General features: G+C 43.7%; 1 protein-coding gene across 1 annotated transcript in view; it reads right to left on the bottom strand.

The window, feature by feature from the left end:
- The window catches only part of arid2 (AT-rich interactive domain 2), a 107,323-nt gene that overhangs the window by 65,406 nt on the left and 26,397 nt on the right, over positions 1-15,520 (bottom strand). Inside the window, exons 4-7 of the mRNA XM_060914332.1 lie at positions 11,361-11,494; positions 1,741-1,959; positions 1,501-1,568; positions 1,326-1,395 (exon numbers count right to left, since the gene is read on the bottom strand). Coding sequence (XP_060770315.1) covers positions 1,326-1,395; positions 1,501-1,568; positions 1,741-1,959; positions 11,361-11,494 — 491 coding nt within the window. The remainder of the gene's footprint in view (positions 1-1,325; positions 1,396-1,500; positions 1,569-1,740; positions 1,960-11,360; positions 11,495-15,520) is intronic.

Below are 15,520 nucleotides of genomic sequence, written 5' to 3'. Positions count from 1 at the left end.
GTGTTCGAGCGATGTTGCTCATGGCGTCACGGCGGCGGTGCTGGAGATGTGGGACTCGTTTTCGTGCGCCTTTTGGTGGGACTGTGGCCACTACACCATGGGAATTACATCCTGACCCCTACTTGGTGGACTTTACTTTTTTTTTTTTTAAATGTATTTATTTATTTTATTTTTTATTATTATATTTATTTTTTATTTAGTTTTTTTCTTTGTCTATAATTGTAAAGCGTCCTTGGGTTTCTTGAAAGGCGCTATATAAATTTAACTTATTATTATTATTATTATTATTAAAAAAGCAACATTTTTACTATTCGTTATCAATTTAAATATTAATTTTGTTAAATTAATAAAAAAAATAAAAATAAAAATAAAAAAACACGCACAGCAACTTTTTTCCTTTTCAGGCAGCCATGGCCTTTAGGCTAGAGAAGCATCCTTGGGCCCAAAGGGTTGCCGGTTCGATTCCCAGGACGGGCAGGAAAAACGTGAGGGGAGCTCAGCACTCTCCCCTCTCCCTGTATCATGGCTGAAGTGCCCTTGAGCAGGGCACCTAACCCCTAACTGCTCCCTGGGTGCTGTCGCATAGCTGCCCACTGCTCTGCGTATGTGTGTGTGCTCATTGCTCACTTGTGTGTGTTCGCTGCTTCGAATGGGTTAAAAATGCAGAGGAGGAATTTCTCTGTGCTTGAGTGCGCATGCAACAAATCAAGGCTTCTTCTTTCTTCTGCTTCTAATCACCAACGATAATTATTTACCCACATTAGTAAAACGCTGGAGTAAAATATAACAGCCTACTTAAATATACCTTTTATTAAAAATGAAAAGGTAATAACAAATAGGCTTTTTTAATAAACTTATCTGAACATTTGTACTACCTTCATTTTTCTTCTCTTCAGCTTTCAGCAGTCTAAAAACAGAGCTCCGATTTCTTGTTCAATCTATTTGTACGGGCCAATTAAAGACGCCTCGTTCCCATTTTAGATCTGCGTTTTCACGGCATTAGAGCTGCATTACTTCCTCCTACGGTGAAGTCATGCGTAGTCCAACTACTGTACTGTACATTTGGACGCCATCTGCTATCTGAACAGCACGATTACAGCTCGGAAAAACCATTCAAATCGTATTTGTATCCCGGTATATCGTTACATGCCTTCCAGTAACACTAAAATGATCCGTCAAAGGACTTGGTGGTTATGGTTGCTCGCTGTGGATTAAGTTAGTAAGCTGAAGCGAAAAGCGATCTGTGCCTGTATTTGCACCATCGCCACAACAAAGAAACTGAAAAGCGTCATGAAATGAATGAGCGAGCGCGCGTGTCCACCCACCTTGTGGTGTGCAGCTCTTGTCTGAGATGAGATCTTTTACTTCATTGTCTTCAACAATATCTTTCCAAAACTATAAACACAGCACAAATCCAGTTTATTTGCTCAGGGTAAATAAATCAAACACAGGCTCCATATTTACAGCTCGGGTCATTTCGTATATTCATTTGGTTCTTACCTTGGCAAAGTCTCGGGATGTTTTCTCCCTCCAGTCCATGCCAAATACAGCAGAAAAGCTACCTAATGCTGAGACACACCAAAAGAAGATATTTTTAATTTTTTCCTGCCACGCTCTGAGCCGTATATAATGCGAAAAAAAAAAACCACGGCCTGAATTCAAAGTAAACAACTGATAGAGAAACACGGCTGGAAAAGCAAGTGCAGCGCACAAAGCGACAGTAATGCAGAGAGATCGTACAGTCGTCGAAGACTCCTGCGTGTGCCAGCAGCAGCGTGACAAGTTTGGGCTCCTTCTCCAGCTGCATGGTGCGCTTGCTCTCGTTGGACATCAGCGTACACACGTTGATGGCAAAGTCCACCTCGTTAGGAAGCCCTGATAGCAGGGACAGCACCAATTTGTTGTAGTCACATGGAGGGACAAATTCCGTCGACAGCCCGTAGCTTTGGCGGAGATAGTCTGTCAAATGAAATCGCACAAACACGCTTGAGCAAAAAGAAGTCAAGAAATAAAATCATCAGTGTAAAGAAATAATCTTCACCATTTTTAATGAACCCATTACTTAGATTAGATTCAACCAAATAGAGTACTATAATAATACCGACATTTATCAGCTCGTGCTTATTTATTTCAAGCTCATGAAACACCCAATACAATGCAAAGTTACTATAGCCTGTCTGTCTTTTTTTTTAATGCGTCTTCTCTGTATTTCCATTTCTGATTCGTTCAATTCCAACAAGAGAAATTCAAAATAAATATCCTTGCTATGCGCACGCTCACGAGGCGACTCATTTACAGTTCGGTTTCCCCACCTCAATGGTTTATTTCCGGCTTTCCAAATACAATTTTGGCTCTTCATCCAGACAGACAGACAGACTATATATTAAAAAAAAAAAAATACTATGTAGACACTGTATTAATCTCATCTCATTATCTCTAGCCGCTTTATCCTGTTCTACAGGGTCGCAGGCAAGCTGGAGCCTATCCCAGCTGACTACGGGTGAAAGGCGGGGTACACCCTGGACAAGTCGCCAGGTCATCACAGGGCTGACACATAGACACAGACAACCATTCACACTCACATTCACACCTACGCTCAATTTAGAGTCACCAGTTAACCTAACCTGCATGTCTTTGGACTGTGGGGGAAACCGGAGCACCCGGAGGAAACCCACGCGGACACGGGGAGAACATGCAAACTCCGCACAGAAAGGCCCTCGCCGGCCACGGGGCTCGAACCCGGACCTTCTTGCTGTGAGGCGACAGCGCTAACCACTACACCACCATGCCGCCCCCACTGTATTAATACAATATAAAATACTATAAAAATAATAATAATAGAAAATAACACAACCCCCCCCCCCCCCCCCCCCATAAAACTACAGAAAATAGGAAAAGGCGTTACTGCCTATTCGAGGAAGCGTCAAGAAAGTACGCCTTGGTTTTCCTAAGGAAAGTTCCCCTCTCTACAGTGTTTCTCGTTTCGCTTGGTAAGGCATTAAAAACTTTGGCACAAGAATGCTGGAAAGTTCATTCAGCCTTAGGAGCAATCAGGCGCAGAGTGTGTGAATCGACTCGAAAGCATAGTTCGTGGAATCGATTCGAACGCTTTTAGGTTGAATCAGTGACTTGACTAGACACACAAAACATTTATTAAATAAATAAATAAACATAAGGGCTTAGCCAGAGACCCGTCAACGCGTCATTGTGACGGGTGTTAAAAACCTGACATGACGGGAATCTTTTTCATCCTGCCCGTCACTACTTTGTTAAGCATTTACTCTCTGATCCATCGTATATTTTCGTTTCCATGGGAACGTTATGGAGATCTGATAACTCTGTTTCGTTTTGGATGACGGGTCGTTACGGAAAAGGCCGACTGCCAAAATGCATCATTGGTTGACTGTATCATGTGACCACCGCCGAGCGCGTTAGTCAGCCGTTCTCTGGCGCGAGTCGGTTTCGCTACAAGCAGACGATGGCGAAAATCATGAATTTTTTCGCCTCGTTGAAAGAAACTGCTTCTGTTTCACGTGAGGATCCTGTACGATCACCAGGGCTGTGTTGAAAAAAAATCGATTTTCCGATTCTGAATCGATTTGCATATTATTTCCTGAAGATCGATTTGTACATCCAAAGATCGATTTTTTTAAATTACATTTTTCCCGGTGAACTTTAACCCCACTCGTCGCGTCATTGAATTCGCGCAGGCGGTCTGGATGCAAACGGCGCACCTTTTGGCGGATGCCGCCTTTTTCACGGCTGAATCGTGCAGATCCGATTTTTTTTTTTTGGAGGGGGGGGGGGGGGGGGGGGGGGGGGGCGTTGGAGTGTCAGAAGAAAACAGTAAAGCTCCTTTTTCTGCAGAAGAATCTTTTTGTACCCAAGTGATGGCAGTTGATGGACAGTTTACCCAGTCTGTCTCAGGTCAAGTTTAAGGTCCAGTCAGAATTTATTTTTGTGTGCACTTTAACAGGAAACAGCGTTTTTATTTACAATCTGAAGTTGAAATTTAAGGTTTATTATATATTTAAGTTTAAAATTTAAGGTAAATTTAAAGTTTAAATGTGCTGTTTACATGTTCGCACTTTAAAGGCAATTGAATGTTTTATACTTTTTATATTTTGAAGATTTTACACAAAACTGAGAGACACTTATGTTTCCTAAGGTGCTGTATCTTTGGTTCTTATTTACAAACGGTATAATGACCGTTAGGCTACTTTGAAGCCAGTAACCAGCAATCTGTTTACATTTACACTGGCTAAGAATCTCTTTTTTCACATTATAAAATAAAAATGCATTTGTGTGCAACAGCAACAGCTTTTGGGTGAATTCTTAATCTTAATAATGCACCAGGTTAGTGTCCCATTTGGACACTATTGTTGCAGGTATAGAGACCTCTGGCGTCCTCGGTTTGCTGTCTTGATTCGCCTTTCTGTGAGGGGGTTTGATCATTATCATTTTCACCAGTCTTACAGCCATCATTAACTACCAATACTTGATTAATTGGCTGTTGAATGTAAATATAATACAAGTATTAATATGTTGCTTAAAGGAATACGCCACCCCCAAGTGAAATTGAGTCAGTCCCTAGAGTTGGATGAGTGAGCCAAAGCGCTTTGTAGCCGACCCAGCCATTGTCCTGATCTGGAAACGTCCCGGTTAGCTTTAGCTTAGCGTAGTCGTTGTAATCCGGCGTGTCCAGCTAGCATTGTCGTTGCAAAATTGAATCAAATAACTCAAGATTTTTTATAATTATTTCTCATGACCTGTACATTCACATCGAGTACACATATCAATGCAAATTAACACGAAGGGATTTACTAGACCAATTTATATCTGGAACTATTTTCAGCCACAGCACAGGCAAAACACCGCTGCAGGCGCAAAGACACCACGCAGCACTACAACTTCCGTCAATACACCAGTGTTAGCAGGGAAACCAGGGTTTTCAGGTGCTGCGTAGTGTCTTTGCGCCTGCAGCGGTGCTTTGCCTGTGCTGTGGCCGAAAATAGGATAAATCGTTTGGGCGCGAGTCTTGTTGAGGTCCGGGGTCACCGCGATCAGAGTCGGCTGAGTCGCTGTCCGATCCCGAGGCCGCACGGTCAAACCAGTGAGCCACATTCACCGATTGCTTCGCAACGGCCATGGGTTCATACATATATGGTTTCACCTCTCGATATTCAATTTGGAGACTTCCTACTTCAAAATCGCTATCAGACATTTTACACAACCTCTCACGACCAGAGTCCGTACACGTGTGCTCGGTTCGCAGGTAAACACAGAGCTGCTCCCGGTCTGTTTGGCTTAAATGACGTCACGACGACGGTCCCCTGGCGGTGAAAGTGCGCGTAAGTGAGATGTAAACAAACCTTCGGAAATTGGGCAAAACAGTATATTTTAACCGTTTTATTCAATTTTAGGGTGCAAATTAGACATCAGGAAGATTGAATTTGCTTTTTGGGTCGTTCTTCTAGACAATACAGTTGATATTCTACGTTTCACCTCCGACCCTTGCCTATGACCTTTATAAGTTTACAAACGACTTAGAAATGAATGCTTGCATTAAGTCACCGTTTCAACACCACCTCAAGTTCAACACTAAAATCTATTCTGAGAGTAAGGTCAAGGCGATAAACACATTTTCCCAAGGTGATCAACGGATTAGCTATACCAACTGGTGTAGCTCGCTCATTCAGAAGGTAGCGTTACAAGTTATTTTATCAGACCAGAACAAGCACAAATCAGTATGAAGTAGGACTCTTGAGATATGTAAGGAATAACACACTCCAGATCATGCGATTGCAGTAAAATAATCCACAACACGGTGGTGTGAGGCCATCCTTAAAAAAAATCCGTTTCCTGTCCACCGGGTGAGCAAAAAAATTCTCAGTTGGGAGGGAGGGATTTTTTTTTTTTTATGGATGGATGGATAAGAAATCGCAATGCTGTGTTTGCTTTTTCTTTCAGTACTTTTTTATTACAAAAGCAGACACATTTAATAAAATGACAGTTTAATCAACTGAAACTTGTACAAAAACTTTAAGTTAGCATTTTAAATGCTGACTGCAACATTTGCAAAACTTTTACAAAGGTACTTAAAATGTCCGACACACGGACTTTTTGTAGTTCTAAATCGAGCGTTAGGCCGAGTTCGGATGAAATTACACTATTAAAATGATCACTGAATGATGTTTTTCTGAATCTTTACTATTTTGTTGTTCGCTAGAATACCATTTTGCGATTTCACGCTTAAGCAAATGTTTGAAAACTCCGGATCTCCTTCCTTCATGGTGGCTGCCATTTTTTTGTGCCGCACGGCGCATGCGCAGAGCTGATTCAGTTCAGAGTGCGCGCGCACTCGGCGGAGGCAGTAGTGTGTCGGAGGGAACAGAAGCAGAGATGACGTTTATTTTGTCTCCGGTAAACCAGTCTTCTCTCGTTCAATTACGTGCTGGCAGCAAAAGACACCGTTGGTTGTAAATGAAGCCAAACTGAGTGGTTGGAGTGTATTTTCATACACAAATGGAGAAATGTTGGCTGAGTGTGTAATTGTGTCGCCCCACTGCAGACCGTTGTCGTTGTTAATTCATAGCATGCTCAGCTGTGTGAATGTGTCATGCACCGAAAATAAGAGATTTACAAGCCAGGAACGCCTCATGATGCAATACGCAAGAAAAGAAAGAAGATTTACTGCCATTTTACTTTGTATTTGAGTAAAGTGAATAAATAAATGGTCTGTGGAAAATGCATTTAATCCTGGGAACTGCGTGCACAGGAGTTTATTTTGTGTTTACTCCCCCCGGCTGGCTACTTATTTGTCATGGCTGGCTAGTATGAGCCTTAGTGGAAAGCCCTGGGAATGCGGAAATGTCAAGTTCGAGTTTAGATTTACGAACCCGAAAAAAATGTCGAAAAACCGGCGTTAAAAAAAAAAAAAATTTCAACCGCACAAACGGCGCTCACCCGGCCGGTGGACCGGAAACAGAACATTTTTTAATAATGGCCTGATGCAGCAGGAAGTGAAGCGGAGTTGCTGTTACCACCAGGAAGCAGATTATTTCTGTAGAACTACATGGTCTGGGGTGTGTTATTGCACCTACTGTATAGCACCGCGAGTTTACAGCAATGGTCAAGTTTGCATATGATACTGTGGCAGCGGGGGCGTGGTCAAGTGTCAGTCAGTGAAGGGAGGGCAGAGTCAGGGAAGGTAAGTGGCAGAATCACTGCACCTGACGTGAATTAACCTGTGTTTGTGCGTCTCCCCCAGTGACCACGCCCTTTAAAAGGAGAGAGAGAGCAGAGAAAGGGAGCTCTCCCCAACCTGGACACTTGTGTGCATGCGTGTTGGATTGGGAGAGTGTGAAAGGGAAAGCTGAAAAGCTAAAATAAAAAGTGTGTTTGTAACACTCAGTTCTGGCCTGCTGTGCTTCTGTGCTCCACCCACCTTCAACAATCCTTACAGATACGTTGCACCTTTTAATGGTTTATAGTTAAGATTTAGGCGGCACGGTGGTGTAGTGGTTAGCGCTGTCGCGGTTAGCGCTGTCGCCTCACAGTAAGAAGGTCCGGGTTCGAGCCCCGTGGCCGGCGAGGGCCTTTCTGTGCGGAGTTTGCATGTTCTCCCCGTGTCCGCGTGGGTTTCCTCCGGGTGCTCCGGTTTCCCCCACAGTCCAAAGACATGCAGGTTAGGTTAACTGGTGACTCTAAATTGAGCGTAGGTGTGAATGTGAGTGTGAATGGTTGTCTGTGTCTATGTGTCAGCCCTGTGATGACCTGGCGACTTGTCCAGGGTGTACCCCGCCTTTCGCCCGTAGTCAGCTGGGATAGACTCCAGCTTGCCTGCGACCCTGTAGAACAGGATAAAGCGGCTAGAGAGAATGAGATGAGATAGTTAAGATGTCTCTCTCGCACAAAAGTGCAGCTTGCCAGTTTACCAAAAATCTGGAACGAGTAAACATCTCCCAACTAACAAGAGTGCTCCGAGAGCACAATATCCCCCGCTGGCAACAATGCCATAACTCTGATAAAATGCGACTGAATTGAACAAAACTGCAATATGCGTATTACTGACATATAACAAAGAATCTTGTCAAGTTTCGTGAAATTCCTCCAAAAATTGTGAGGGGAGTTGATTTCAGAAGAACGTACACCCTCATGAAACTGTCAAAGTACAAGTTATTTAATCAAGGGCCGAAACTCTGGGAAAATTTTCACAAACGAAATTAAATCGCAACGTGCATATTACCGTCATATAACAAGGCCTTTTGCCAAGCTTCGAGAAATTCGTCCAAAAATTGTGAGGGAAGTTGATTTCAGAAAGCAAGCACACCTTGATGAAATTGCCAAAGTACAAGTTTGTTAATAATCAAGGGCATAACTCCGGGAAAATGTGCCCAAATTAAACGAAATTTCAATATGCGTATAACTGTCATATAACAAAGCCTTTTGCCAAGTTTGGTGAAATTCCTCCACAAATTGTGAGGGAAGTTGATTTCAGAAGAACGTACACCCTCATGAAATTGTCAAAGTACAAGTTATTTAATCAAGGGCCGAAACTCTGGGAAAATTTTCACAAACGAAATTAAATCGCAACGTGCATATTACCGTCATATAACAAGGCCTTTTGCCGAGCTTCGAGAAATTCGTCCAAAAACTGTGAGAGGAGTTGACGTCAGAAGGCAAACACACCTTCATGAAATTGTCAAAGTACAAGATTGCTAATCAAGGGCTGGAACTCTGGTAAAATACGACCGAATTTAACAAAATTACAACACGCGTATAATAATATAAGATCTTTGGTGTAATTGTTGCTGTGGGGAAGTTTTTTTTATCCCTTGCTGGCCAAAAGGCCCGAAAGTGGATTATGTTATGGCGATGTCCATCTGTCCGTCCGTCCCAGGAAGGGTGCTCACCCTTCACGAAACTTGGCAAAAGGCCTTGTTATACGAACGACATACAACGCGGCCTTTTGCCAAATTTCATGAAATTCCTTCAAAAATTGTAAGAGGAGTTGATGTCAGAAGGAAAACACACTCGTGAAATCGTCAAAGTATAATTTTGTTAATCAAGGGCTGTAACTCTGGTAAAATGTGACCCAATTTAACGTACAGTAATTGCAATATGCATAGTACCGACATATAACAAAGAATCCTGCCAAGTTTCATGAAATTTCTCCAAAAACTGTGAGAAGAGTTGATTTCAGAAGGCAAGCACACCTTCATGAAATTGTCAAAGTACAAGTTTGTTAATCAAGGGCTGAAACTCTGGTAAAATGTGACCGAATTGAACAAAATTACAACGTGCGTATTACCAACGTATAACAAGGCCTTTTACCAAGTTTGGTGAAATTCTTCCAAAACCTGAGAGAGGAATTGATTTCAGAAGGTGAGCACCCTTCCCGGAATGGACGGACAACGCCATGACATAATCCACTTTCAGGCCTTTCGGCCAGTGGGGGATAAAAAACTTCCCCACAACAACAATGACACCAAAGATCTTATAATATACCTCAACAGAGCAACACAGGCTTTCGTCTAAAGCGGGGAACAGGGGCGCTGCGCCCTCTTACTCTCGGCGTGCGCCCCCTTACCGAAATGCCGATTGAATCCCAAGTCACACTTAGGCCATGCACTTATATGCTCCTACACAACATGCAATCTTTCTCAAAACGATCTTTTCTCCGTCAAAACATCCCAGCAACACCACGTGACAATGTGTCTGATCATCAAATACGTTATAATTACTCCAAAAATATTCCAATCATCGTAGATACACCGCCAGACGGTGCAAAAACAATCCGAATTGGTGTTTTCCAGACCGAGGCGCCATGTTGTTTAGTTGTTTACTTGTCGCGGCTGCTCTCGCGAGATTTGATATGGGTTACATACAAGGTCAGCTGACTTGTTGAGTGAGATTTCTCGAGACTGAATGACCTTTCACCCACCGGCGCGGGAGCTTTTGACAGAAGTAGTTCGCAAGTTGTTTTTGTTGACACTTGGGCATTTAAAGATGTCATCCCGCGGCACGAAACGGAAGAAAGCCAAAGACTGTCCGGGGCAGAAGAAGATTACTTCTTTCTTTTTCAATGTTGACAATTTGTTACAATTTCCCTCTCAGATAGCCTCAGAATGTCCCATTGGAGCCTCAATTTTTCAAAGGCTTCGCACGGCAGAGGAGGGGGACGGACAACCGGCACCATCCCCCCCCCCGCTCCCTCGCCATGGTGAGCGCCCTCATACTAAATTTTTCTAGAAAAAACCCTGCAACATAAGTCAGCCCTATGGGAGGAAAGAAGTGGGCGTGTCACCTTGCATTACAAACGGACCTCCTCGTTGACTTGAGTCGTTCTGGTCTGCGTAAAGGGGGATCAGTCCCTCCTCCTCCTCCCCATTCCAACAGTTGAACTCGCACTGCCTCAATCATCTTTGATTACCCTTTACACTCTTAATTTTTCGTTAGATCAGTGTTTATTAGTGTTCGTAGAGTAATTATATAACCTCGGGGAACCCGAACCCATAAACTGTTCATGTTACAGCTAGAGCGACTAGACACCAAGTTGGATGATTGTACAAAATAATTCACGCCTCCTGACCAATCAGACTCGATTGATCATCTCTACACGGCCACAATATCCAGTTTAATCTGATTACATTATATCACCTGACCTGCCAACCTTTACGGATTTTGTGCAAGACCGGAGCACGCTATTACGAACGACTTGCCACTCAAAAACACGGCGAAAGTGCAGTCCTTTTCTCCAAAACGTATCTGAAATGACCTGCGTTTTGGCCGATATTAAATGAAAGCGGCGTCGGAGAAGCGAGGGCTATCGGGTGCTTCCTGTTGAGACGCGTGAAGCCGTCGAACCGCGTCGTTTCAGGCTGCTGCATCTGAGGGCAGAGTAACACGCACTGAGGAAAGCGCCATCTACCCTCTTCTACATACATGAGCTCACAGGTACCCGTGAATGGCTAGTATTGAGGTGATTGACAGGGGAGGGAGCGCATATACCCCTCCCACTCAACTTCTGCATCGATTCAAGGTCTCCTTGGAACCCGACTGAGACGACTACGCTCAGGTGATGGCTTTTTTACTCAACTTTTGCAAACCAAACTACATTCATATGAAACGTGTTTACAATTATAAGTTTCGGGGGTGGGGGGGAAAAAAAAAGTTCAAAGCAAAAACATGACACACTGTGAAAACCGAGAATGACTAGTAACAAAGCAGATCAGCTCCTAACGGTACACAGGAACAGGAGTGTGGAAGATCTGAACTCGGTACATGGATGATTATGATTTCAGTGGACAGCTATTTCCTGTAGGACATGAGAAGAAAAAAGGCATTCAGATAGATACCTGATACAGTGTGTTGCTGATAGTTGTAGGAGCAAGGTATTGCACCGATTGGAAGTGACGGTTTGGGGTTTCCAGGTTGCACCTCGTCGTCATCTTCTCCAAAGTGATGGACCTTCTCGTACTTTTCTAAATAGCTGAAAGGAAGAGAAAACATGTCAAGGGAAAAAAAAAGTGCAATGGTTACACTTGTGCATTAAAGGGGAACTGAAGGCAAAATTTTTTTATCATCAAAATTCTATTTCTCATTTTATTAAATATCAGAATGCATTTCTGACAGCTATTTTGTCGCTGCTATAGCAAGTTATGAGTGTTTGAAATGCGCTCTGTAATATATCAGTCTGTATGTCAAAGCGATGGCCGTAAACGAGATTCGCTGAGACCTGTGCGAGACTTCGTAGGACGGAAGTAAAACGTACAGCGGAAATCAAATGCCCCTTTTCCACCAAAGCAGTTCCAGGGCTGGTTGGGGGCCAGTGCTTAGTTTGGAACCGGGTTTTCTGTTTCCACTGACAAAGAACTGGCTCTGGGGCCAGAAAACCCGGTTCCAGGCTAGCACCAACTCTCTGCTGGGCCAGAGGAAAGAACCGCTTACGTCAGCGGGGGGGGGGCGGAGTTGTTAAGACCAACAACAATAACAAGACCGCGAAAGATCGCCATTTTTAAGCGACGAGAAGCAGCAGCTGTACAAACGCGAAGTCATCCATTATTATTATTATTATTATTGTTGTTGCTGTTGCTTCTTCCGTGTTGTTTTTGCTTCGATATTCGCACCAAGGTTTATGCAAACGTAGCGACGTAACTGACGTATACAGCGACGTAATGACGTGGCTTCCCTTCGCACCGCGAGCTATGGAAAAGCAAACTGGTTCTCAGCTGGCTCGCAAGTTGAACGAGTTGTGAACCAGCACCAGCCCTCGAACTGATTTGGTGGAAAAGGGGTAACAGTGACCAACCCTGTGTCCGAAATCGCTCACTCATTCCAGGGGTCGAAATTAAGCATGTACCGACGGACATGGGCAAGTCATTCTCATACTCGGGCAACAATAAGATTATCGCTAGTTGTCGGTCGGACGACTGTGTTTGAATGTCTATTTTACCAAGAAAAATTAAGTTGTTGTGATTCCTAACAGAAACGGAACGAAAACTTTATTTTTCCCGTCTTCTCTTTTGTTTGTCCTTGACTTTGGTTCGTTGCGGTAGTTGACGCTTCCATTCGCGAGATGGCGCTACATGATGATATGATTATTCACACGAGCCGCCACTGTCACGTAGGCTAGAACGAACGAAGCGTCTTTTTGGACTGATTTTTAATTCTGATTTGATCAGTTACACTTGACCATGATGACATGATGTTTTCTGACTGTTTAACGTGTTTAATAGAAGATACTAGTAGTTATACCTAGTTGTTTTACTGTTCTTCATGATGAAATAAACACCAAACACATGTGAGGGTTATAACTTTATTTCTATCAATCAGTGGCAAAACAAGTTGAAATATTTTATTGCATACTCTATAATATACATCCAGATTGCTTTTTATGCAAATTACTTACCCAGTCAACCTGCAAAAAAGTAGGGCAACTGATACATGCATGCGGGCAAGTAAATTTTGGGGGTTGGTTGCCCTGAGGGCAAGTACATTCAAAAGTTAATTTCGACCCCTGCATTCCCTACTCCCTATACAGGGAATTACTATATAGAGGACTATATAGTGAGTTCATTGGTAAAAAAAAAAAAACACATTTTCTGAAGGCCAATTTATGCTGACAACCCAGTCCTCGCAGATGGCCTCGCAGATGGCGTCTGCGAAGCCCCCCCCCTTCGCAGACACTCTGCGCGCACCTCCCAAAAATTGTGACCACCGCAGAAGCCTCGCAGACAGCGTCGCAGACAAGAGGGCTCTGATTGGTCCACTCTACATCCGCTGTACACGCACTTCCGCTTCCCGACTTTCCCGGTTTGGTTTGTTTTCACGACCACCATTTTTAAAAACACGAGCGAAGATGGAGCAGCACGAAGAGCGGTTGATCGAGGAAGTGAGGAAGTACGGACATCTATACGACTCCAGTTCTAGTCATTATAAGTAACCGGAGGATAAACACTCCACTAACCACACCCACCAACTACTCCTAGCGACTTCGCACCCCCTTGCGTTGTGGCGGTGAATAACATCGCGCACGCCTACAACTCCCCGCTCAACGATAAATTACAACTGTCTGCGAAAAGCCATCTGCGAAAGCCTTGTCGCAAGAGCATGCAGAGGCCTTGACACCACTCCGTCATGCTGGTATTTACGTCATTACTGTCACACAATTAAAACATGCCAGATCAGTCGGCTGGTGAGTTTTCAAAATAATAAATACATGCATGTACTGAGCGCATTTCCTACATTAATCAATACAAAGTAGCTGCATCTTTCAGTTTTTTTTTTTAAATCAAGGCTGAATGCTTTCTTCTTTGCTGCTGCCTTTTATTCAATCAAATTTGAGACTTTTAATTTGATTTCTTTCAGCACGACCGCAATGCATGATGGGATATATTGCTTTGGTTAGTGACCATCGTTGTACACTACGGGATACTTTGAGTGCACTATATAGGGGGTAAATAATCCTGACTAAAGCTGGGCGTACACTGTGCGATTTTTGGCCCGATTTTCACTCGTGCGACTATTTTGGAGATCGGGCCGAGTTTTGGCTCAATCGTGCGTCTCGGATCGTGTAGTATACATGGGGTAACGACAAGCGATTAACACCTCACGACCTCCTCCCGATCGATCGGATGAAAATCAAACCTGTTTGAAATCCTGAGCATCGCATCCGAGCATCGGCTCGTATAGTGTGAGAACAGGAATCGCTAGCTGCGTGCCGTTTACCCCTGCGATTCACTCGTACAGTGTGAGCAGCAGCTGAATACCGCGATAAAAAAAAAATATATATCACACAGTGTATGCCCAGCTTAAGGTTTCGGACAGCGCTATAAAAACGGCGTCCGCACTATATAGTGAGTAGGGAGCGATTTCGGACACAGGGGTTGTCAAAAGACGTGCGCGCCTTCATTCGAATGCTGACGTAATCGAGCCGGAAGTTGTGTTTGTTTTGATAGCACTCAGGAGAGTTTGAAAAAAGTCGGCAGTAATCGTCATTTAAACTCGTTTTTGTGCAAGATTTCGTTTGGAAAACAGTTTTCAAAACGGCGGCGCTGATGCTTCACGTTTTGAAGTCTCGCACAAGTCTCGTGAAGATCGCGCGGATAAGTGACACCTGCCGTGGACCGAACGAACTAAATTCAACATGGCTAAAAAGCGAATATTTAATTACAATTAGCTGCCAATACGAGTCACGATATAAGGTTACTAAAACTGAAAACAATTGAATAAACACGTTAATTAAGAAATAAAACGAGTTTAAAATTCTCCTTTAAGTGAACACGCTTCTTTACTGTGTACTGTGACAATTACCATGAACCATAATAGTGTTTCTCAGACGCACAAGCGTAGCCAGAGCGTGTGAGTGAGAGAAAGAGAACAGGAACCGAGCATTCCTGCCTGTCTGTCATTCAGAACAGGCCCGGAGCCTGCGGCTGTTAAGGCAGACCAATACGCTCTTCAAGCCTCGTGTTTGAAAACACGTCCCTGCGTGAATGGGAATGGACGAGGCTTTCCTTTAGGTGCTGAATGGGAAGCGAGGCTCGCACATTTGCATTAAGCACTTTCACATGATCAGCAGATGGTGCAAACGTGTGGTTTATTTGGAGTGCACTTCTCAGCAGCACCTGCCAGCACTGCTAGATTGCTCAGGGAGATTCGTACAAGCTATCAATCATTCGAAAAACGTCGCCGCCCGCGTTCGCGTGCCATCCCTCCCCTTTCAAACGCACTTCATCTCTGCAGCTCTTTGGAGTACCTCCTTATGCACATGTGCCATTTCAACTCCAACACAGCTTTCTTTCATAAGAAGAAAAACATTTTTTAGTCACATGAGGTTTAGGGTTAAGGCTCCACCTGATCTGAATTCTTTACCTCATTTGACTTTGGCAGTAGTGCTCTGTGTTGAGAGCAACCAAAGGAATTCATGACGAGTAGGAGAAATGTACATCATCATCACAACTAGGGTTGGGCGGTATTACGGTAAGAAGGTATCCCGAGGTATCCAAAAGTACCA

This window comes from Neoarius graeffei, chromosome 2 (assembly GCF_027579695.1).
Source record: "Neoarius graeffei isolate fNeoGra1 chromosome 2, fNeoGra1.pri, whole genome shotgun sequence".
Taxonomy (NCBI): domain Eukaryota; kingdom Metazoa; phylum Chordata; class Actinopteri; order Siluriformes; family Ariidae; genus Neoarius; species Neoarius graeffei.
This window is presented reverse-complemented; position numbering and strand designations above follow the sequence as displayed.